This window comes from Lissotriton helveticus, chromosome 8 (genome assembly GCF_964261635.1).
Source record: "Lissotriton helveticus chromosome 8, aLisHel1.1, whole genome shotgun sequence".
Taxonomy (NCBI): Eukaryota; Metazoa; Chordata; class Amphibia; order Caudata; family Salamandridae; genus Lissotriton; species Lissotriton helveticus.
The window spans coordinates 233,121,883-233,146,361 of NC_136069.1; the positions used below are offsets into that span (position 1 = coordinate 233,121,883).

At 43.4% G+C, this 24,479-nt stretch overlaps 1 protein-coding gene across 1 annotated transcript in view; it reads right to left on the reverse strand.

Annotated features, from left to right (window-relative positions):
• The window catches only part of MAML2 (mastermind like transcriptional coactivator 2), a 530,183-nt gene that overhangs the window by 37,297 nt on the left and 468,407 nt on the right, over positions 1-24,479 (reverse strand). Inside the window, exon 3 of the mRNA XM_078656990.1 lies at positions 9,358-9,558. Coding sequence (XP_078513116.1) covers positions 9,358-9,558 — 201 coding nt within the window. The remainder of the gene's footprint in view (positions 1-9,357; positions 9,559-24,479) is intronic.

A 24,479-nucleotide genomic window follows, 5' to 3' on the forward strand; every position in this document is an offset into this window, starting at 1 on the left:
TTAGCTGCCAGGTAGGAGAAGGATCTGCCTCCCATGGTGGTTTTGTTGATGCGAGGTACAGTTGCAAGGGCTTGGTTGGAGGATCGTAGGTGTCGGGAAGGGGTGTAGAAGGAAAGTCGTGAGTTGAGGCATTCGGGTCCAAGTTCGTAGAGTGCTTTGTGTGCGTGGGTTAGGAGGCGGAAAGTAATCCTCTTGTTAACGGGGAGCCAGTGGAGGTTTTTCAGGTGTCCGAAGATGTGGTCTTTACGCGGGATGTCTAGTATGAGTCTGGCTGACGCGTTCTGGATGCGTTGGAGTTTTTTCTGGAGTTTTGCGGTGGTACCAGCGTATAGGGTGTTTCCGTAGTCCAGGCGACTCGTGACCAATGCGTGGATGACCGTTTTTCTAGTTTCGGTGGGGATCCAGCGGAATGTTTTTTTGAGCATGCGAAGAATATTGAAGCAAGAAGATGAGACGGCGTTGACTTGTCTGTTCATAGAAAGTGAGGAGTCCAGGATGACACCTAAGTTCCGTGCGTGGTCCGTCGGGATGGGTGCTTTTCCAAGGGCCTCTGGCCACCAAGAGTCATCCCAGGCGGAGGGGGAGGTACCAAGGATGAGGACTTCAGTTTTGTCGGAGTTCAGTTTTAGACGGCTGTGCTTCATCCACTCGGCTACTTCTTTCATTCCTTCATGTAGATTGGTTTTGGCGGTGTTGGGGTCTTTGGTGAGTGATAGTATCAATTGGGTGTCATCAGCGTAGGAGATGATGTTGAGGTTGTGTTGGCGTGCGATGGCCGCGAGGGGGCTCATATATACGTTGAAGAGGGTGGGACTGAGTGAAGATCCTTGTGGCACGCCGCAGATGACTTCTGTAGCTTCTGATTTGAATGGTGGAAGGCGAACTCTCTGAGTTCTTCCGGCAAGGAACGAGGTGATCCATTCCAGTGCTTTTCCTTGGATTCCGATGTTTCTGAGGCGTTGTATTAAGGTGCTATGACAAACTGTGTCAAAGGCTGCGGAGAGGTCGAGGAGGATGAGGGCGACTGTGTCTCCGTTGTCTAGTAGAGTTCGAATGTTGTCAGTTGCTGCGATGAGTGCGGTCTCAGTGCTGTGTTTGGCTCGGAAGCCGGACTGTGAGGAGTCGAGGGACTTGTTGGTTTCGAGGAAGGCGGCGAGTTGGTTGTTGACGGCTTTCTCGATGACTTTGGCCGGGAATGGAAGGAGCGAGATGGGGCGGTAGTTTTTGAGTTCGGTGGGGTCAGCTGTAGGTTTCTTCAGAAGGGCGCTGAGTTCGGCATGTTTCCAACTTTCTGGGAAGATAGCGGAGTTGAGGGAGCAGTTGATGACGTCTCGGAGGTGCGGTGCTATAATGGAGTCTGCTTTGTTAAAGATGTGGTGAGGGCAAGGGTCTGTGGGGGATCCTGAGTGGATGGAGTTCATCAGGCGGATGGTGTCCTCAGTGGAGATTGGGTTCCAGTCGTTGAGGATGTTCAAGGGGGGTGGGGGTCCTGCAGAGGGTTGGGTGGGTTGGTCTTCGGGTCGGTTGTCGAAACTGTTGTGGATTTCTGCAATCTTGTTGTGGAAGAATGAGGCTAGGGAGTCGCAGAGGGCTTTGAGAGGGGGTGATGTCGTTGGAGTTGGCTGAGGGGTTGGTAAATTCCTTGACGATGTTGAATAATTCCTTGCTGTTGTGGGCGTTGTTATCTAGTCGGTCCTTGAAAGCGTCTTTCTTGGCGGTCCTGATTAGTTGGTGGTGTATACGGGTGGCGTTTTTGAAGGCGTCCTTGGTGCTGTTGGTAGGGTCTTTTTTCCAGGCCTTCTCAAGGGAGCGACAGAGTTTTTTAGATTTCTTAAGATCATCGTTGAACCAGGAGGCCTTCTTGCTGCCTAGATTGATTTGACGTTTTTTCAACGGTGCTAGGATGTCGGCGCTGTTGGATAGCCATTGGGTGAGGTTAATGGCTGCTTGGTCGGGGTTTGTGGAGTGGGCAGGGGGGCTTTGAAGAAGCGATGAAGAGATCTGGTCGATGGTGATTTTGTTCCAGTTTCTTCGCAGAGTGGGTTGAGGATGGTTGTTGGTTGTGGTCTTGTTGTAGGTAAAGTGAACGCAGCTGTGGTCCGTCCAGAGGAGAGCTGTGGTGAGGCTGAAGGAGACATGTTTGCTGGAGGTGAAGATAGGGTCGAGTGCGTGACCTGCGATGTGGGTCGGGGTAGTGACAAGTTGTTTAAGTCCGAGGTTGGCAAGATTGTCCAGAAGGGTGGTGGTGTTGCGGTCGTTGCTCTTTTCGAGATGAAAGTTGAGGTCTCCCAAAAGAATGTAGTCCTCGGAGGGGAGGGCGTGTGGGGAGATGAAGTCCGTGATGTCTTCACTGAATTGTGCACGGGGTCCTGGTGGCCTGTAGAGGAGGGTGCCTCTGAGTGTGGTGTTGGGATCGATGTGGATCTGGAAGTGGAGGTGTTCAGTGTTTGCGAGATTGACGTCTGAGCTGGTTGAGATGCGGATGGATTTCTTGTGGACGATGGCGATGCCTCCTCCTGTTTGGTTGGTCCGGTCCTTACGGATGATCTTGTAGCATTCCGGGACGGCAATGGTGATGTCTGGGGCTGAGGTAGAGTTCATCCATGTTTCTGTTAGGAAGGCGACATCTGGAGAGAAGGTGTCTAGTAGATTCCAGAGGTCGATGGCGTGCCTGTGGACTGAGCGGGTATTGAGTAGGATGCATTCTAGGTGGTTGGCGTCAGGTCTCTGTTTAGTGTTAGTGGATTTGGAGTTGGTCTTGGTGCCGTCAAACTTGCAGGAGTTGCAGGAGAAGGGTCCATGGGTGTGTCCAGGAGCGGCTTGGGCGCAGTTGGGGGGACGGCCGGGGTTAAGGGCTAGGAGGGTGGTGGCTTCGTACGTAATGCGGGAGGGGAGGGAGGTACGGGGGCAAGGGGGTATGGCGCTGGGCGCGGTCCAGGCGCGGACGGGCGTAGACGGGCTTACCTTTGGCGCACCTTCGGCGCGGCCGTAGCGCATGGACGCTGCGCGTTGGGGCATCTGCCTTAAATGGTGGATAGGGGGCGGAGCGTGGGAGGGGCAGCTGGGAGGCGGTATCGGGGAGGGTAGGCGGGCCAGGAGACTGCACACCAAATGGAATGGGAGGGGAACGTGAGACGAGGCAGAGGGCACAGAAGTTCAAAAATCAATAAACAAATGGCGAAAAAGCTATACAAAGCAGCAGTATCAAGCAGCACCTTGAGTTCGGCGAAAATACCACGATAAATAATAATAAAGCACACAAATGCGCAAATCAGGGGGCGTGACTCAGCGCTAGTTAAGGTAGAGAGCGCCAGCAATTACAAGCGTAACGATACCACAGAGCAGTTCCCAACAACGCTGGGAGGAGGTTCACGCTCGGGGTCTGCAAGCAGGAAGCGTGAAGGAGCGTCCGCAATGGACAGGGTCCAGACGGTCACAGCGCTGGGAGGGGGGAGGTCAGCAAGGTATTCGTGGGTGGGAGGGGCAGCTGGGAGGCGGTATCGGGGAGGGTAGGCGGGCCAGGAGACTGCACACCAAATGGAATGGGAGGGGAACGTGAGACGAGGCAGAGGGCACAGAAGTTCAAAAATCAATAAACAAATGGCGAAAAAGCTATACAAAGCAGCAGTATCAAGCAGCACCTTGAGTTCGGCGAAAATACCACGATAAATAATAATAAAGCACACAAATGCGCAAATCAGGGGGCGTGACTCAGCGCTAGTTAAGGTAGAGAGCGCCAGCAATTACAAGCGTAACGATACCACAGAGCAGTTCCCAACAACGCTGGGAGGAGGTTCACGCTCGGGGTCTGCAAGCAGGAAGCGTGAAGGAGCGTCCGCAATGGACAGGGTCCAGACGGTCACGATGTGAGAACTAATCTAATTGCTGTCTCAAGTTATGGAGTATTACCAACAGCTGAGAGGCTGGGATGATTTACATCTGCCAAGCACCGAAACTTGAATAAAAGAGTTACTATAGAAAGCAATTATGGAGTGGACGATGAACAGAAGGATTATGTTACAAATCCCAAGATAATAGAGAAGATACGTTGCAATATTGAGGATTTTTTTTCTTGGAATCTAGGGTCAGCCCCTGTGCACACGGAATTGGATACCTATAAGGCATGCTTAAGAGGTATTGTTAAAAATCTAATATTAAACTGGGTAAGGGAAGAGAAAAATACCTAAATGAAATAGAGGAGGAGATAGACAAAGTGTAGATCCTCTTAAAAGCTAACAAAGGTTTGGAAATAAAAAGAAAGGAGTGGGTAGATAAGCTGGAAGGTTTACGCTTGAAGTTTAGAATTAAATTGAAGGAGAAAGTAAATCAACTGTGGGAGGTGAGCAGATCCAGAGGTATTATACAAGGAGTATGCTGTGGAAAGCTTCTGGCTTGGAAAGCAAGATTGGATAGAAATCAACATTTTATAGGGAAGATTCTAGAAGAGGAGTCCGGGCTCAAAGTAGAGGAGAGTTAAAAAATCAGAGCTGCATTTAATAACTTCTTTCAGGGGTTATATACAGAAGACCTAGTGGTAACTGAGCAAGAAATATGAGGTTGGCTCTTAAGCAAGCAGCTTCCTGAGCTTACAGAAGCCCAAGCTCTCTATCTAGGACGAGAAATTGATCGTAGTGAAATCCTGGACATTTTGAAAAAGCAAAAAAATGGGAAAACTGCAGCCCAGATTGGATTCCCTTCGAATTGTATTCTGTATTACGAGAAGAGAGTATCCTGATAGATGGGGGCCCAGTTCCAATGCCATGGAATGAAGCAGTAATCACCTTAATTTTAAAGCCAGGCAAGAGCCCGACACACTGCCAATCATTTCGCTCAATATCCTTACTTAACAATGATTACAAGATTTTTTCTGGGGTTCTTGTTGCACGTTTGAATAAGGTAATGGGGCTGCTGATTCATCAAGACCCAAAATGTTTTTTCTTCCTGGGAGATATATGAATGAGCCTAACTATTCCTTGATAGGTTCCATAGATTTAGCCATAACGCAGAATGACCCCCTCGCAATTGTCACGTTAGATGCTGCAAAAGCATTTGATCGCATCCATTGGAGATATTTAAAGACTACATTAGAACATTTTGGTTTGAAATGTATAGAGCTCCAACAGCAAAGATTCTAGTTAATGATAGTCTGTCTCCTCCTGTGAGAATTGAGAGAGGTACAAGACAGGGTTGTCCTCTGTCACCTGTATTATTTGATCTCTACATAGAGCCTTTTGCTCAAAGTCTGAGGTTAAATGAAGTGATTACATCTTTTAAAACTGGGGCATACTCCAGGAAGATCTCGCATTACGCTTACGACCTTATGGTTTATACCTCGGACGTAGTATCTCCCTTACTACACTTTATGGCAGAAGTGAGGGAATTTGGTAAACTGGAATGATATGCGGCAAACAAAGAAAAAACAGAAGTAATGACTTGGAACCAAGATGGAGGAGAAATAAAATACGTGGAGGAATTGAGATATTTGGGGATTAAAATAATTAAAGACCTGGGGATGATAGCAGCAGTTAATTTTGAAAGAGTAGGAAAGGAGATAGATGTATTATTAAAAAGATGGCAGAACCTTCCACTTACAATTTACGGCTGGATTAATTTGGTGAAAATATCCATCTTGCCAAAACTCACCTTACTCTTTGATAATATACCATTACACTTTGAAAAAAAACACTCCTGAAGCTGCAGGGGAAGATTTCTTCCTTTATATGGGCTAGTAGAGGAATAGGCCTCTCATGGGAAAAACTGAGACGGAAAACGGGATTGGGAAGCACGTTCCAACTAAAAAACAATAGAATGCTACTATAATGACTCAATGAATCTCTAATTGGGGTTATGTTTAAAACCATGCTGGTGGGTTTACATGAGGAGGGCTTTTCTTATAAGTATGGGGCTCCAAGATTTTACAAAAAAGTTGGATTAAAATGCCTCCCGTCAGCTGCAAGAATTTGGTATGAGATAAGATGGATCCTAGGTGTACCTAATTACAGCAGATTGTCTCCCATATGGGATTCTCCAGGTTCCCTGGAATGTCTATCAGATAGCCTATCAAAACCACTGAAACAGCCAGATGTTAGGCAGTGGGGTCAACTTGTAGATGATGGACAAAAGTTAACTTGGAGCTACTGGCATGACAAGACAAAAGGGGGAATATCTAGATTTAAAATCTACCAGATCAATCTCTGGCTCAAGAGTCAAAACGGGCTAGACAGAGACTCAAAACAAATGGAGCTGGAACTTCAGATCACAACGGCAAGGAAAAAAGAGGTGGCACTTTGGTATCAACTCCTCCTGGATACAGAACTGGCGGAAATGAAAATAACATATTGCATGGGCGGGAAGCTTGCCGGAAGTGGAGCTGGCAGATTTATGGGAAGTATATTGCGCTACACTTTACCTGGTGGTCAAACCTGCTGCTTTAAAGAAAACCACTTTTTTTACCTTGCATAGAATCTATTGGATCCCAAAAAAACTTGGAAAGATAAAAGGAGGCACAGATTCAAAGTGAAAGCAATGTGGCAGTGGAGATGCTGACGATGTGCACATGTTTGCCAACTGCTCAAAACTGGGAGAATTCTGGTCAGCAGTGGGTAACACCATTTTGCCCTCCGTGGGTGTCAACATAGAGGTAAGCCCAGAGTTAATTATGTCCGGGATATCCCAGCAGGTTAAAGATAAGTACGACCTGCAAGTAAAGTGTCATTACTTAATTTTTTACTTAATACTACTAGCAAGAAGAGAAATCTATAAACGTTGGACTCAATCAGAGGCCCATTCCATGCACGGTTGGAAGAACTCTGTGTGTTTTTTCAAGGAAATGGATAAAAGTAGTCTCAGGTCAGGTTTTGGAACTTGCTAAAATATTGAATACTTATCTGTCCAATTATTACACCCTCTCAGTTCAGCAACTGGGAGGGCAGTGCAGAGTTTGAAATAACCCAATAACTCTGATTGATCTGTAGCCGACTTCTGGCACTCACGAAGGGCGTATCAACTAGTGCTAATCGGTGGAGACATGAGGACAAAAAAAAAAGCAATTATGGAACAAACAGCCTGATGTACACAGGTATTTGGTGGTCACATAGCCAGAGATTTGCAAAATCACAGGGTTTGTGACTGCAAAATATATTTTTACTTTTTACAAAAGCCCTTTTATGAGTTTGAAAGTCTTTCCCACTTGTAAAAGGAGTTTTGCAACCCTATCCGAATGTGTGAAAGAGGTGTCCTACTCCTATCTGCGAATAGGAAAGGAATGATTCAATAGTTTATGACTGCACTTGTGGTCCCAAACCACTGATCAGTTAAAGATACCACAAAGGGGGTGATATTTGATTCAAAAAAGGGACGCCTTCCCTGTGGGACAGCTTCCTCTTTGAGAATTCAGTCGTGGGTGGGGGTCACAAAGGAAGCAGGCTGAGGTCCAGATAAGCACTGCCTGCTCTCCCCAATGGCCTCCCAAATGGGAAACTTTTTTTAACACCTTTGCTGCGGGGTGTTCCCCCCCCCGCTGCGCGGGGGAGGGGGACCACGCGCGGCGCCGCTGTGCTTGTGCCGAGCTCAGCACGTCATGAGGCACAGTGCAGCTGCACTCATGACGAGCGGAGCTCGTCACAACCACACCCATTTTTCGAACGTTCAGCACAGCGGGGTAATTATCCCCGCGTGCAACGTCAACGGCCGTGACAAGCTGAGCTCGTCATGAGTGCAGCTGCACTGTGCCTTATGACGAGCTGAGCTCGTCATGAGCATAGAAGAGATTAAAGAAGCGGGCCGTTAAAGCGACATGGGCTCCTTTGAAAGAAAAAATTCTGGTTTGGTAATGCAAGCGCAGAGACAAAGGTCTGGTGTCCCTTGCGCACCTCCATTTCTGAATTTACAGCCAATCACACTTGGTCGCAAGCTGCAACTTTCCTAATTAATAGTCATTAGGACTGCCGTTTTGTGACCACTGCCAAAATTCAATTTGCGCGGCTACCTAAAAGTACATAGGTTGCATTGCAAACTTTATTCCAGTTTGCAAACGTGTCAATGTGCAAATTTGCACATCTTAATACGCCTCAACTAATCAATTAACAAAAAGTGATATCATATGCAGCACCTGAAACTCTTTAATAGGAAATAATTGAAAAGCAAGACATTATCAAATGTAGAATAATTTGAAGCCTATGGCTGTCTACGTGCATAATGCAGGATTTTCAACATTTATAATTATGGGTCTCACTCAGAAATGGGCAGTCAAAGTGCTAAATGCTCGGTAATAGAGTTTTTAAAATTAAATGTATCAACGATCATGATTAGGAAAACATGCAGGTATCAGAGTAAACACAGCTTTTCCCAATGCACTGCAATCTTAGACCCTGATTCACCAAAATGTGTGTATGTTGCATCCACAACCCTTCCAAGTGTAATCTTAGAAAAGGTTTGTGAATTTCTGATAACATGTGTGCTAAGGCAGACCCTCCTGTACATTTGAATAAGGTGCACAACTGTTCCTCCAAAATACCTCGGCATTATTACAGTTGTAGGTTTTTTTCTTCCAAGGCAAAATATTTTGCCGTTGGAAAAACATTTTCCCCTTACAGCGACAACGGTTTTAGTTGTGTTTACTTCTCATTCCCACTAGGTTTACTCCTACAACTGTCAGGACTAGATATCTAAATGATTCCAGGATGGGTCGAGGATAAGTTCCCAAGCTTCTCGTGCTTTCTATACCGGTTGGAGATTTGCTCTTATGCAATAAAGAGGTTTACCGTGGTAATATGAAGTATGAATAAATAACATTACAAGTGTAAATACACCCTTCGTGGATTACAAAAGTGCATTTGCACTTGCAAATCAAGCCCTTTGCTCGTATACATTGAACTTAGAGTGCAAATAAAGGTCTGTGTGAATCGGGCTCGTGGTGTTTTTATTTATTTATTTAAAGCCACACTTCCTCCCATGAGGTGTAAACTGCTGACGTACCCCGCTGATATCAAACAGGGAGGAGCGGTTGTATAGAGGAAAAAGCTGTATATAATGAATAAAAGCGCATTCCTTACATTTCTGCTTCTAAACACATAGCTATTGCTGAGACCCGTGTACCCTGGCGGCGGAGGCTTCCTGTTCCTGCACCACAAAACAGGGATTACTCTGGCATGGAAACGCTCTGTATTGTTTCTGAAACACATTCCTTAAATTATATCCAATGAATGGGCAGCAATCCGCCTGCATACTTTGTGTTTACAGCGAGAACATTTTACAGCATTCCATACCATGTGCAACACTTCAGCGTTTGGCCCGCTAGGTTTCCATAATCCTATAAAATTTACAGTCAATAAATAAGAAATCCGTCAGGCGCATTACCACATCTGCCAGGAGCTGCTGCTGCAGAAGTAGTAGTTGCTGTTTCTGCTCCATCATTTGCCGCTGCAGGGCCTGCTTCTTTTCCATTATGAGGTGGGACTGCTGGGAGCTGCTCAGGAAGCCGCTGCTGGGGTTTGTGGCAGGGCAGGCGTTGGGCCCGGAGCTGGGGCCTGCGCCCTGGGCTGCTGCGGAGTGCTGGTCCTGAGGAAGAAGCAAAGAGTCTGTCAGCGCGGGGCCCACGTGACCAATGAGAGCAAAGCTAAAGGCAGTAGAATGTCAATGGGAGCCCAGCGCGCGCCACTCAAACTCGAGCGCAGCTGCAGGTCACAAGTTCGAACCCTGACATGGCGGTTTCATCCCCTGAGGTGACTAAACTGAGTATTACCATTAAATTAGGTAGCGACAACACCTAGAAATGACAGACGTCAAGTATGATATGCTATATAAAAATTGTTACCGTGTCACACTCTATCATTACCAAAAGTCACAAATAAAATAACAGTGCACAAAGGCAAGCTCTTAGAGCAGGGTGGTACTACCAAGCCTGGCACCGCGAACAAGCCCCCTGGGGTGGGTAAAGGCTACTTCCATGCTCGGGTGGGCTTGGGCGGAGGAACCACAGTTCCGGCCAACCCTAAAGCATCCCCTGGGTACAAATACTTTTATTGGAAGATTTCAGGAGTTCCTCTACTGAATTGCCTGTAAAACCTGGGCACTCGTATGCTAATAAGTGTGTAGAAATGTGTCATAAAGTGAATAATTTAGGCCAATATTTACAAACAAAAATTCACACAGTAGATCATTAGCCACAACCAACCATCTTTGGGGCTGGTAGGACTTGCTTCTGCTCACTTTTTGGGTACTATGGGGCCGGTATTTAAACATTGTCTAGGGCTGCTTTTACTTCACAGTCTCGACCCATCTGTGACTAGTATGATTTTTTAACAATATTTGAGCAAACTATATTTAGACTTAATTGCAGCAACATGCTGCAGCTTACTGGCTGCACTACAGAGGACAGACAGGTTAATTCACTGCTGCACTGCACCGTAGACGTGTGTCCGGCCTGCCATTAATTAATGTTAGCAACTAAAATCAAAGTCATTGATTATTCCTCCTACTCTTAAAGCAACATTTTGAATGATAACTGTGAAAAACAACTAGCTATGCAAAAACAGAAATACACCGTGAATCTGGGCAAAGTACTTAACATTTCACATGTACACAGCGGGTTTGCTATGCAAACATCGACGAGCACAGCGATTCTGGAATTAGCAGTTTGGTACGGGCCATATGTACCAACATATTTCCCCATAGACACAGAATGGGCAAAACCCTTTGATACATCTGGCCCGTAGTGTGCTAACATATCATGGGCCACATGTATGAAAGTTTTTTGCAATCGCAAACAATGCGATTCGGTAGAATCGTCCGTTTGCGAATGATAAATATCCTTTAATGATGTATGAAAGGCTTTGTGTAGCAATTTTAGGTAATCGCAAAAATTGTTATCACCTAAAATTGGGACTACATATAGGGAACCGCAAATTGCAATTCCCTTAGTAATGTCTATGAAGCATTTTCCAAATGCAAACTGTGCATTTAGCAAAATGCAGTTACCATTGACTGTAACCATGTGCAAACTTCGAAAAATGCACATATCTGCATTTTTTAAAGTGCCATGTAGCACTTACATGCCCATAGCGCATGTCTGCGCTTTACATGTGCACATTTTATTGTAGGGGGGGCTTTAGGCCCCCAGGCACTCTTGGCTTTGCATTACCTAATTTGCGATGACCAATTAAGTAATCACAGATTAGCTAATGTAAAACTGTTCGCCTTTTGGCCCATAGGAACAAATGGAGTAATATTATCTAATAGGGATTCGCTATTTACCGAAACGCTAATAGGTAATATTAATGAATCACAAAATCTTTGGCGATTCCTTACATACATATAGCATTGAGCTGATTTAAACACCTGTGCATGCAGAACATTACCTGCACAAAAGCACTCTTACCCCTCCCCCCCGTAAGACCACAGCCACACAAAGCTGCATTCCTTTCCCCCCATAACGGGACAGCGACTCAAGTTCTTTCACTTTATTTCAGTAGTTCTTGAACCACGTTGCTTGCCATGCCGGGGCTGGTCCTTTTTATTACCCCTAGCCGTGTACCACGCGGCTCAATTGTTGTGATTGTTTATATGACATTAATTGCTGATTTACTTACGGTAAGCTTATGCTTATATTCCGCTAACAAAAATGTGACGTTCCATTATGAAAACAAAAAGAGTTCCAAAGCCTACATTGAGCATCTGGGCCCAACCAGTCTTCAAGGAATAGCTCCTTTTAGGTGCACAAGCTTCATCATCGGGCTGAGTTCCAACTTGGGCTGCAGGGGATCTCTATGCCAGAGTTAATTTTGATCGCCTGTTGGACCAGTCTATGGCCAATCAACCCTTCAGGAGATGTTATGGTTAGAATAATAAACACTCTGTAAAATGGCCTAAAACAGAAATATTAAAATGAACTGGAGGTCACCTCAGGGTCTATTATATTCATAGGGCTCCTATTAATGGGATAAAAACACTAATTGATGGATCCTCTGAATCACTATGATACCAAGATCCCCTATATGGTCGACATGTTTCGTGCCTTGACTGTCCGAAAAAGGCTCAACAGCACTTCTCCAGGACATTTCAATACCTAATCTCCTCTGGTAGGAAATGATATTTGAATGTCACCTACAATACATACCATATATATAGTTAGTGTAACTGAAATTCACCATTATTGTGGAATTCTTTCTTATGTATATTCTGATGACCCTAGTCCTATGGTAAAAGGGCCACTTTGGACTGGCGGGATATGAGACCTCTTGGTCATTTCATCATTCAGTAGCCTTATCCTTGAGACTACCCGATCACCATTACCTTGGCTTGCAAAAATAAACCTCAGCAAAATTTTTGCCCAAAGTGTTCCCACTGTCATGCCAGGTGACTGCCAGAAAAAGTGTAATGCAGGGTAGCCAGTCACTTCCTGAGGTTGCACTGCATTGTTTTCAGGCTTCAGACACAAAAAATACAAATCAGTGGTTTGTTTCTGAAAAACAAAAAGGAAATATCCCACACACCTTGGGACATTTCTTTTTATCTGTTTGCAACTGTCGTCCTGGTCACTGCACTGCAAACAATAGAAGCATTGATAAAGCCAATAGGCCTGGCTACTTTATAAAGGAAGTGCTTCTTCACTGATTGTTGAGTGTGTGGGTGTGTGGCTAGGTGAGTGGCCGAATGTGGTAATGTGTCACAAGTTGTGTGAGCTCATGGATAGATGAAAGAGTGAGTGAGTGTCAGAGCGCAGGGCAGTGTGCATACATACGAGAAAGGCTCGAAAAGTGAGTGACTGAATGAGTGAGTGAGAGCGTGAAGGGAGTCAGACCAACCATTGACCCTGCCACCATTGCCAATGACAATACATATACAACTACTGACCATCACATGCCTACAAATGTGACAATTCTACTATTTCAGGCCCCCAAAGCTATAAGAATGGCTTGGGCGGCAGCTATTAGTAATTTTGAATGTGAAGTGAATTAATAAGCATCTATTGTTTTGTTCAACTCTAAATAAGGCAAACTGTGCCACCAATTAAGTGCTGGTGCTGAGCATCAGAAACCACTGGCTCAAATTAAGCGCTGTCATAAAGCAAAGCTGTTACAGCATAATATTGGTTTATACCAAATAAAGAAGGCGCCTTAGTAAGACCACTTACATTGGAGGAAGTCTTAAAAGGTTAGTAAATATAGATCTTTCATGCATGTACTGAACATGCCGAATGTTAATGCACTTCGTCTGGAATAAGCTTAACTAATGCTTTCCAACTCCCACTTCCTCTTTTCGGAATCCATTCGCTTGCTTGTAAGCCCCTACACATTTGCCTTTTCTGTACCCTGATTTCTAAATTGCACTGAGGCTGTATGAATGTTTTGGGCGTTGTGTGTCCCTGTTAAAATAAACTAGTCCCTCAAATGTGCATCATATTTTCTAACAAAGTCCAAACCAGCCATTATACCCTACAGCTAAGGACAGTGGTTTGAATTGCACACATGCAGCAGGCATACATGAACGCTTGCACCTTCTGTACAGCATACAGTGCTCTTGACAGAGATGCCAGCAGTGACCATATTTGTGCAATAGTGGGCTTTGGGTAAACACAGCTGTATATAGGATGGATACAGACATGCATGTGTTGGAATCATCCAAAATCCAATGAGTTTTAATGTAGATTTATTTTCAGTTTCAGCACAGCAATGTAGGTCCATCCACAAACAGTTCCAGATGCAACTGGACAACAGACAAAGGTCCAGTATAAAAACATCATACAGAATTTGAAATGTAAATGGGAAATAAACACAGCGCATGCCAAGGCTGGCAGAGAACCAGGTGATGCAATAAAAGGGAGAGGATAGGGAAAGGAAAAGAAGAAATTGGAGAATGTAACAGCATGTAAAGCAATTTCTTTGAATAGCATTAAACATAAATACACTGCAGTACCCCAGACTATTAGCACGTGTGCTCGCAAACGTAAAGTGGTCATGAAATGAAAACGAGCAGGAAAGAATTATTTAGAGGTAAAAATTCGCACACCGCTTGTCCTCAGTCTGTGTGCCCAGCGAGGCAAAACTGCAGTTATTTTAGAGAGAAAAGCAAGGCTGCAACAAATCTGACTGCTATGAGATGTCCTTGCAGATGTTAATTTGGTTTTATTATTATTTGTAGAGCACGGTGGGTACCAACAAGTGATAATAGAATGGAATAAAATGGTTTACCACTACATGATTTCTGCGTTATTTTAATTGCTGTCACAAGTGTGTATTGTTCTCATTTTTGATTAACTATAGATTGTTTCCCGGTACCCAACCGATGTGAAACAACCACCACCCCTGTCTTTTATAATTCATCGTAAAGATGGCAGTTCGACTTCTGTTGGACATGCACCTTTCCTGAGGATGCCTGCCTGAGATCCGTAGTATGTAGGGAGGGCTAAAATGTGCAATTGGTGGTTAATTAGAAGCATTTCTGTATTTATATTTTAAGTGCTTTCATCGTTTTTTTGCATTCGCTGTTTTCCTTGTAGATTAGGGAACCTAGCCCCTCCATCCATGTTTTTATTTTCCTATTTGTTATTTTAATTTAAGTGGTGTTGCAAGCACAGTTATTTTAATTACTCTTGTCTCTTCGGTTTATTGTTTTCATCTTTTGGTTTGCTATTTTTTATTTTTCAGTACCCATCTTGGTGACACATCCAGGGACAGGAGGAGGTTCTGGATCCCAATTTCAATTTAAGTGCCATCCACTTTGGACTTTCATTTTTATTCATATCAAGGTTGTCGCTTCATCTTCTACTGAATACGCCCCTTTTCTTGCTGTGATCCTGGCTATATATGGCAAGCTAAGACGCTGTCACGCCAAATGGGTATGATGTTTGAATACAAGCCCCCATGTCTTTTCAAGGTGGTTTTTACTTTTATTTGCCCCACCTCTACTGCCTAGTTAGTTTCCTTGGAGTTTGGAGAGCCTGGTCCCACTCTTCATGCTTTACTTTCCTCTTCCTAGTTCCTATTTTTAATTCAACCACTGATACAATTGTATTGTTATGTTATTTAATCCAGCACAGGAAAATTCAGGAGTAATCTGATTAATTTATTCCCTGGAAAGGGAAGCACACATTTGGGGCTGCTTCTCAGGGGGAAGACTGGAATAAAAATTCCAACTGGCTAGAAAAAGATGTTGGAAAGGCACAAAGAACTCATAGTGACATAAAGAGCCACGCTGGGGGTGGCACGTAATGTAAGAGAAAATAGGAATTTAGATAAACGTTATGGTGCCGATTGTCTGTGGTGCTGTAATTCTCTCTGCATTTCCATGATTGCACTTGCTTTTTCAACTGCCCTAGTGCAGAGATGAATTGTCACCCGTTTCCATGCTTTGTACTGGTAGCTAGTTGCATATTCTTTAACGTAACCTAGAGTAGAAAATGCCAGGAAAGAGCATGACACACTAGGGTCATAAAGAATAAGAGTTTTGTCATGATGATGAACAGTTCTGGGAAATGCAAACACAAGGAAATGCTTCCCTGAGGCAAATTAATTTGCAGCCTTAGTATACCCCCACTTGACGGTGCCAAATCACAAGGAAAAGCTTGAAAATGTTCCCTTTTCTTAGGGGAGATCCCCAAGGCAAAACAAGTCAAATTAATTTTATTGAATCTGCTAAATAAACTGTTTTGATCCAGGGTTGTCATTGCTTGCTGAGCTTGTGACCTTGCATTTGACAAAAAAAGTATGAGTAATGCCTTTCATTGCCCTGTTTGTGTGACAGATATCTAGGCTTTGGCAATGTTCCACTTCATATTAATTAATGAGGGTCGATAGGTAGGAAAGGGAGAATCCTAAACGTTATTGCCTAGTCATGATCATTAAGAAAACCTGGGGATTTTCCAGTTCCCCTTATCTTTAGATATATTCAAACAATAGTATCATTACTGAAAGCAAAAGTCATTAGAGTCGAGGGAATCAGCATAAAACCAAATCACAATAATGCACAGTGCCATGTGCCTTTAAGAAAATAAGTTGCCACAGCACACTGAGTAATTAATTAAATTAATAGCAAATAGGCCTAAATACAAAAAGGATCACTAGCATCTAGTGCTCTCTAAACAACAAGAAGAAAAGTATGAAAGCCTAAAGAAGATAAAGTGTGTCTCTTCCCCAAATAGCACGTCTTTTATAATGTTCTGAACAAAGAACAAACACAAATTCATAGCATGATTTTACGAACATGGGCAGCACTAAAAATGTTGCTTGGTTCAGCACCAATCACATAATTAATTTCCAAACAAGACATCCTTGCACTTTATTTTGGTTGTTAAATATGTGCTTTATTGCACAAAATAAATCTTGTATTTTATTAATGCGAAAACAAAGAACTGCTTCTGCACATGTATTATATCGTCATGGGAACGGATGTTTCGCTCATAACCTTGTAGTGTTGCTACCTGAGTACATCTGTTTAAGTGGAAACTAGAGATGAGTTACATTTGCACACAGGGAGAGACACCATGGTTTGGTTTGCAGCTGAATTTAAATTATTTTATGAAAACAAATAAAACCCGCGAATTAGTGCATGCACAGCGAATGCAAGTTCTCTATTCTGCAATGTGACAGCGGTTAGGCGGCTTAGTTATGCTATCTAAACCAAACCTGTATTAATAACTATTTTCTAAAAAAAAATGTTTACTTTCACAGCTTTCCTGACTTCTCATTAAAGGAATTAATGCACTTATCTCCGGATCATTTATTAAAGTTTTCGTGCTGTGCAAATATTGAAGGTATATATATGAGTAAGACAATTAGTAAAAAATGCGTACAAATTTTCAGGTGGAATACGTTGGCAGAAGCCTGGAAAAAAATGCAATGGAAATAAATGCGCTTGACCACCTAGAATGTACATGTGCAACTTATGCTTATATATGTATAACCCTTATCTTTTCTGACATCTGCATGAATTTCCAAACTCCAGCACAGTGGCACATATTTTCCTTTCAACACCCTTTAGGGGGAAAAATCAATATGCAGTGGACGAGCCCGTATGGCCTGTTCACTGTGATACACACCTACACCTGTGAATGGATGGCTGTGAACTACTGCTTAAATATGTAGGCCTCTTACCTTCCGCCCACGTTTCTACTGGGACCCAATGCATAATTAAAAAGTATTTCACCATGTACAGAAGGCAAAATGTGACTCAGAAACTTGTTACAGAATCATATTTTGCTTTTGCGATTCAGTAGTAGGAACGGCAGTGCTTAGGGCGGTCCTTTCTAATACCAAATAGCACAGGTATGTATGAATGTTTCGCTACTGGAAATGCGGTCGCGAAACATTCGCACTTACCACCAACTTCAAGTTGGTGGTAACCCACCTGCAAACGGGAAGGGGTACCCAAGGGCCCCCTTCCCCCTTGTGAACGTGGACGCCAACATTATTTAAGAGCAGGCAGTGGTCCCATGTGCTACTGCATGCTCTTAAAAATTAAAAGGTAGCTTTTCATTTTTATTTTTGAAATGCATCCCGTTTGCCTTTAAAGAAAAGGTGCTACCTTACAAAAAAAAATACTGCTTTATTTAAAAAGCACTTACAGACATGGTGGTCTGCTGACCCCAGCAGGACGCCATCCCTGTGATTGTAGCCATTCACAATGGGTCGAAAAATTGTGACCTGCCTCATGAATATTGATGAGGTAGGTCCATTTGTGAGCCACTGCGAATCGCTAACAGAGTCAAACACACTGTTGTACATCGCAGTTGGCGATTTCCTAATAGCGAATCCCTGAAATTCACAATTAGGAAATCGCTAACACGCAACTTCGTACATCTGGCCCTTAGCCTTCATTTTCAGAGGGTCAGAAATACCATGCTGTTTTTACCCATTCCGGTACTCAAGGCTTATGTTACATGTGCACACTCGCGACTTGTTCCCATGTGCTTTTTACCTGGAAATATCTTGCATCATTTGCACTGGGAAAACTGGCCGAAAATATCAAAAAGTTTGCAGATCAGAGGTGATAACTCCTCCCTCAGTCCGAGTAGAAAAACTTGGAATTATGCAGCAGTTGTGCAGCTGGCAAAGAAACCCCAAGTGGACTGTTTTCACTGGGACGAAATTATTACACAATGAGCCCTGTCCACCCAAAATGTCTTCTCAGGAGATGTTCAGGCCACAGCCATTCCTCTGTGTGTCTGTGTAATACAGTGCCCTTGAGGAAGATAGGTGGCAAAGAACTAAGGAAACCACATAAGAGAACAACAAAACAGAGCAATGAGACTAACATCACGGCCCTCGTTAATAGTGGCTCAGTTGCGAAATATGCGATAACTGCTGCTACCACACATATTGCAATTTTGACTTTTGAAATTAATACTGGCAGGTCAAAAATTCGATATTTATCAGGGGGAAAAATGGCTAGTGTTTTCCGGAACATGCAGATTTAGGTTCAGTAAGCACCAAAATTTGCATTTTATTCTCCAAAGTGGATGGTATTTAATGCATCCAAATAATTCCGGCTCAGTGATGTCAGATTTTATCAAGTGTGATAAATATCATAATTACTGGGGCACTCCTAATGATGACCCAAATCTAACAATTAAAGAGTCACTCGTGATGATGTTTCAAAACTCTTTCCTGGATTTAAGGGGTACTGTTTACTGGATCTGAGGATCTTCAGTAAAAGTATGTTTTAAAGTTATTTTTGATGAAGCAATGCTTTCATCAGTTATGGGAAACAATCACAAACAAACAGTAGTGTTCTTTTCTTTCACACCATTATCAGGAAGACTGTAGTGTTTGAAAGAAAACCAAGTGAAAGTTGTCATCAACCAATACAGATGAACTAATCAGGTAGCTGCCTTTTCAGATCTTTTGAGGTTGACTAACAATCTGACAGCAAATCACATGGGAAGGTCACGTGGTAAGGGGTTTGACTCTCCCAGTCTAGAGTGTAGATGGCACAAGTATCCTTGGGGGAGCAATTCACAGCTCTCCAAACTGATAAAAAATATTCTGGGCTATAGGTAAATGGAATGTGTTGGACCTGGCCCTCTCTGCAGGGTCACCTCCCAAACGTTTGCCTTTTTCCCTCCATCTTTTGCTGAATTTGTTTTTATTGGCATTAGGACTCTGTGTAGTTTACCGCTGCTAACCAGCGTTAAGGTGCTTGTGATCTCTCATTTAGATATGGTTTGATTAGGGTACACCTGATTGGCATATTCAAATTACTTAGCCCCTTGTAGAGTGCTAAACTCTGGCTCCCCAAGTCCTGTAAGTTAAATCCTACCAATGGGCCTGCAGAACTTATTGTGCCACCAACTTAAGTATTACCTTAAACCATGTTGCAAGTCTGCCATTGCAGCCTGAATGGAGTTTAAACTTCCAATTCGACATGACAATATAACCTGCTTTCCAAGCTTTAGCTCCCCTTTTATTGCATATAGGTCACCCCTAAGGTAGGCCCTAGCTAGCCCATAGGGCAGGGTGCATTGTAATTAAAAGGTTGGACATGAACTTTTATGTTTTACATGTCCTGGTAGTGAAAACTACTGTGAGTTCTACCTGTCCGATAGGATAACATTGGGTTGCCTTATTACATTTAATAAGTGCTAAACTTTGATTGGGAATAGGTATCCAATTCATATTTGTTATCTAATAAAATGTAGTGAAAAATACTCTTTAATGGTCCAGCCAGGTTTTTAATTAGAATTTTGAAAATACCACTTTTAGAAAGTTGGCATTTTCCTGCCCTTAGCCCTTTTGTGTCTGTGGCCTGACTTGGGTCACATGTCTGGGTGTAACTAACAGTTAGACTTTATGAATTCCTCCCAGACAGTCACACAATAGAGGGAGTAGGTGTGTCTGAATGGGCCATCTGCTGGCAGGATTGGGGGACGAGTCAGAGCTGAGCACAGCCCCACTTGCAACTAAATGTGTAATGCCTTTACACAAAGGCCCTACCACTTCCACATTGTCACTGCAACCAGCTTAAAGCCAGGGGAGTCAGGATATGCATTTTAAAGAACATTTCTAGAAGCTTCTCCCACCTTCCAGAGGAAAAGCACCAGGGCATAAAAATAGAACCTTTAGACCCACTCTTCAGTTCACTCCTGGACCTGCGGAAGGACTCTCAGAGCACTGCCTGCTGCTGTGACCTGCTGTTCACTCTGCAAGACTGCTCTGCTCTACCTGCAAGGACTAATTTGCTGCCTGGAGCCTGCCTTGAACCCTCAGAGGCCAGGCCTGCTGTTGAGGCCAGCATCTTCACCAAAAGCCAGGACTACCAGAGTGACTCCAATGGCTAGCTTGCTGGTTTCCTGTTCAGAGCTACAGGGAGATAATAGGCTCCCACCATCTTGAACCCCCACCTGGACCCAGACTGAGTGAGTCATGAATTTCCAAGTGGTGTCCCACCAGTCCTGGAACCTTTGTTGTGGTGCTAAAAGTGCCCAGCTGGCTTACATCCAAAACTGAGAACGTAAACATTTTTTGGCCCAAAACTGCTCTGAGAACCAGGAGAAGATTGGGACCAACCTGCTCATCTATCCGCCCGAGGAGCATCGCCAGTCAGATTGACTTTATGACTCCTCCCACTATGTTCTTTTACGCAGCAGCAAAAGCTGTACAGCAGTCCTTAGCCAAAGGGGTCTCCGAGCCCCTGGAACTGTCTTCGGCTACAGCATTCTGACTTGTCCGCTGGAGATTTTCAACTTCCAAAAAAGAGATTAAGTCCAAAAGTAGAAATCCTCACCTCAGTTTTGACCCAAGGCTCCCTGACGATGATGCTCCTTCCTCAGACTCCTCCTGTAGCCCTACCCCACTGAACTTTACCTTCTTAAAACATTTTTCTCAAACTTTCTTCTAAGTTCGACGGTAAGCGCTGACCGCTCCCTGGATTGCATCGCTCTATCACGGTTGGCATATTTTTCCACTTTGCCCCGTTCTCGCATGACTAGATGTCCATGGTTGCCGCTTCGGGCACTAGTTTTTACAAAAAACTTTAAAAATTCATAGCTCTGGTTCTACTGATTAGATTTTCGTCGTTTTGGTGTCAAATAATTTATGAAAATCTACTCCATTTTTTAAAATTGGTGTGGAAAGTTTCTTGTGTTGTGCTTTCACATTTGTGTGCCGCATAAATATTCTACATGTTTCCGCTAAGTTAAGGTGACTACTTCTTGTGCCAAGCTACCCAGGGTTAATCACATGTTAATTTAGTGACTTTTTGTTGTTCACCCTGCAAAGGATTGTGGCTGTTGCTTGACCAGGGCTCACACCCCAGTCAACCAACAACCCAATGTCTCTCAGAAAGTTTCTAGAGTCATGGTCAAACAGAATAATCACTGCACTTGAAAACCTTAGCACAAGTATTGTCATATTAACCTATTTCAAACCATCAATATTACCAGTGTCTTGTCAAAATAAATTAATCCAGACCTTATATGTGAGCTGTGACATTGAGATAATGCAGATGTTGACCAGATTTAATGAGTACTCTATGTGAAATGAGATATGTTGAGGGGCAGCTATAAAAGTGTTGTGGCCTAATAAGTGTAAGTAAAAAACCTCTACAAGAGATGCAGCCTATGTAACTAAGGGCCCAGTTTAATACATGTGACATACAATCCTGAGAGTAAAAAATGTGTAAGTCAATTACTACCGAAGAAAGAATAACTGAAATTAGTCGGCAGCAAGATATTGTCGTAGGCAAAGAAAGTAGAAGTACGTTTAAAGCGTAAATACGTTTAAATACATACAGAGCCCCCACACCAGTGACTAGCAACCAGCAGGAGGCACTGGCAACTACCAGAGTTGGTACCTGTAAATACTGCCTCAACTCACATACATATGTAATGAGATTCTATAACAATGACGCTGCCAGAATAATAATGCAGTAAGATCACAACAAATAACATTCTACTATAGATATTTATTTAACAACCTGTTTAGCACCATAATCTTGGGTCATCAGCAATATATAGTTTGAAAAGGCATGTTTAAGAGTAAACAGTGCCTCGGCTGCTTGCTGTCGCTTCTACCCTTGGAGAATCAGGTTTTCAAAAGGGATAACCTGCTTATGGAATGAAATAGTATTTTAGGCCCTGGACCATCAACTGTAAACACAAATGTCCCTCATGGATCCTCCACAGTTATCACTACTGGTACAAGACTTCAACAAGGCCTCACTGACTCTATTCGCCTTTAGAGCTTTATCTGCAAACATGGGAAGTTGGTTTTGTGGCAAGATGTGTACTGGACAGTTTAATGGCCTACTGCTCTCATTAATGTGGCTCTTTTTCCGACTTATCTTTATTTTTTTCATTTCAAGAGGATTTTATTGAGAGAAATAATGATCCAAATAATATCCAAAACAAAATACAAAGATGCGATACATTCCAATATGAGCAGAAATGTGAAAACATGGGCAATATTTGAACAATAACAAGCTCAATGTAAGTAAAATTGGAGAACAGGCACCTAAAATGAGGGTAATGAATTGAGCCAAAAGAGGAATACATTGTTCAGAACGTAGAACGTATCAGTCCGTAAGATGAGGACAGGGGCAGGGGGAGGTAAGAGGAACAACAGGAAGAAGGAAGGAGAGCAAGGAAAAAAGCAGCAGAAAGAAGGAACGGGAAGAGAGGACAGGAAAGAGGAAGAAAGAAAGAAGGAATCCCACAGGAACAACCCAATGTAGTGTAACTCACCAAACAAAAAATTAGGAAGACATAACAGCAGGAAATTGAGGGACTACACCATTCGCAGAGAGTTCCATATATTCATCCAGAGTTGCCCAAACCCCACTAGAGATGGAAGGTGACAGATGTGCTCGATCTACTGAAGTGTGAGCACTGCGTAAGAAGGAAACCCATGCCCACCAAGTGTGATAGGAGACAGACGAGAAAGACTTCCACTCCATAAGAATAACTTTGATCGCTACAGATAAAAGAAGGTCTAACAGTTGTAATTGTAATGGCTCAAGGGGAAGAGGCGTAGGAGCCGCCCAGGGGCCTAAAATAACTAAAGGAAAAGAGAGCTGGAGCTCAATTTCAAAGATAAGAGACAAATGTCGCTGAATAAGGTCCCAGAAAGATTTAAGTAAGGAACAATTATAGAACATATGAGGAAAATCACCTGCCTCAACGCCACAACTCCAACAGAGGTCATCCTCTTTAAGGTTGAGAGAATGAAGACGCACCGGAGTCCAGTGGAGTAGATTGATCGAGAAAAACTTGGACTGTATTAAGGAAGGAGCAATTTTGTTACGTAACGCTAATTTGCCAATGGATTGCCAAGCTTCGGAGGAGATATGGTCCGTAATATTGTGATCAAAATGACGCGACCATTTTTGCTGTGCAACCGTCTGATCAGGAAGCGAAGAAGAGGATAGAAACCTATAAATGTGGGAAGCAACATGACCCGCTTTGAGCCAGATAGAAAACAGAGAGATGGTGGACGAGGAGGGGTGAAGACGAGTTTTCGAGATCGCAACCTTGATTTTAAGAAAAGTATAGAAGTCTAGATTTGTTAGAGAGTGTTTGAGCGCTAAGTTAGAGAAAGGTAAGGGCTCACCAGACTCATTATACAGATGTTGTACAAGAGAGACACCCTTCATTGCCCAATACGACATGAGTGCGGGAGCGATATTGATTTTAATTTTGGAATTACGCCAAATGGAAGACCATCTAGTCTTGTGCAGAGGAAATGCCATTTTCTTGTCCACTTTCTTAATTGCGATGATTGTATCAATGATGATAGATCTGGAGAATAGAATATGTAGAGTGGAAGTAGTACACAAAGAGGCAAGTGGTAAGGGAGCAGCTAAATCCTGTTCTATGAGTAGCCACAGAGGGATATGACGGGTTGGGGGAGAAAACCAGAGGGCACCTTGAGAGGCCAAAAAAGCCGTCTGGTATTTTTCCCAATCCGGGAAGTTACAACCACCCATATCACAGGGTCTACGTAAATATTTGTATGCCAACCGAGCACGTTTCCCGCTCCATAAAAATTTGGAGGTGATACCATCGATTTCCCGAAAAAAAGAGTCAGATAATTTAATCGGAATCATGGAAGAAACAAAATTGATAATCGGCGTGATCATCATTTTAAGGGTTTGTAAGCGCCCCCACCATGAAATATGTTTGGGAGACCAAGTATCCAGAAGACGACGAACTTTAGCCAGAGTTTGAGACTCATTATACGTAACCGTGGTATGTAGTGACGAACAAAAATAAATGCCTAGATATTTAAGATGGGAAGCTTGCCATTTAAAGCCAGCCGAGCCCATATGCGCAGGAAAGCAGTAGGCATTTAAAGGGAACAGTTCTGTCTTATCTTTATTTAGGGTATATCCCGAAACTTTAGAGAATAAAGAAATGGTGTCAGAGATAGCAGGAATGGCTAATGCGATATCGTCCGAGAAAATGAGAACATCGTCCGCGTAGGCTGCAGTTTTTAGACAATGAGGGCCAAAAGAGAACCCTTTGATATCGGGGTTTAAATCAATCAGCC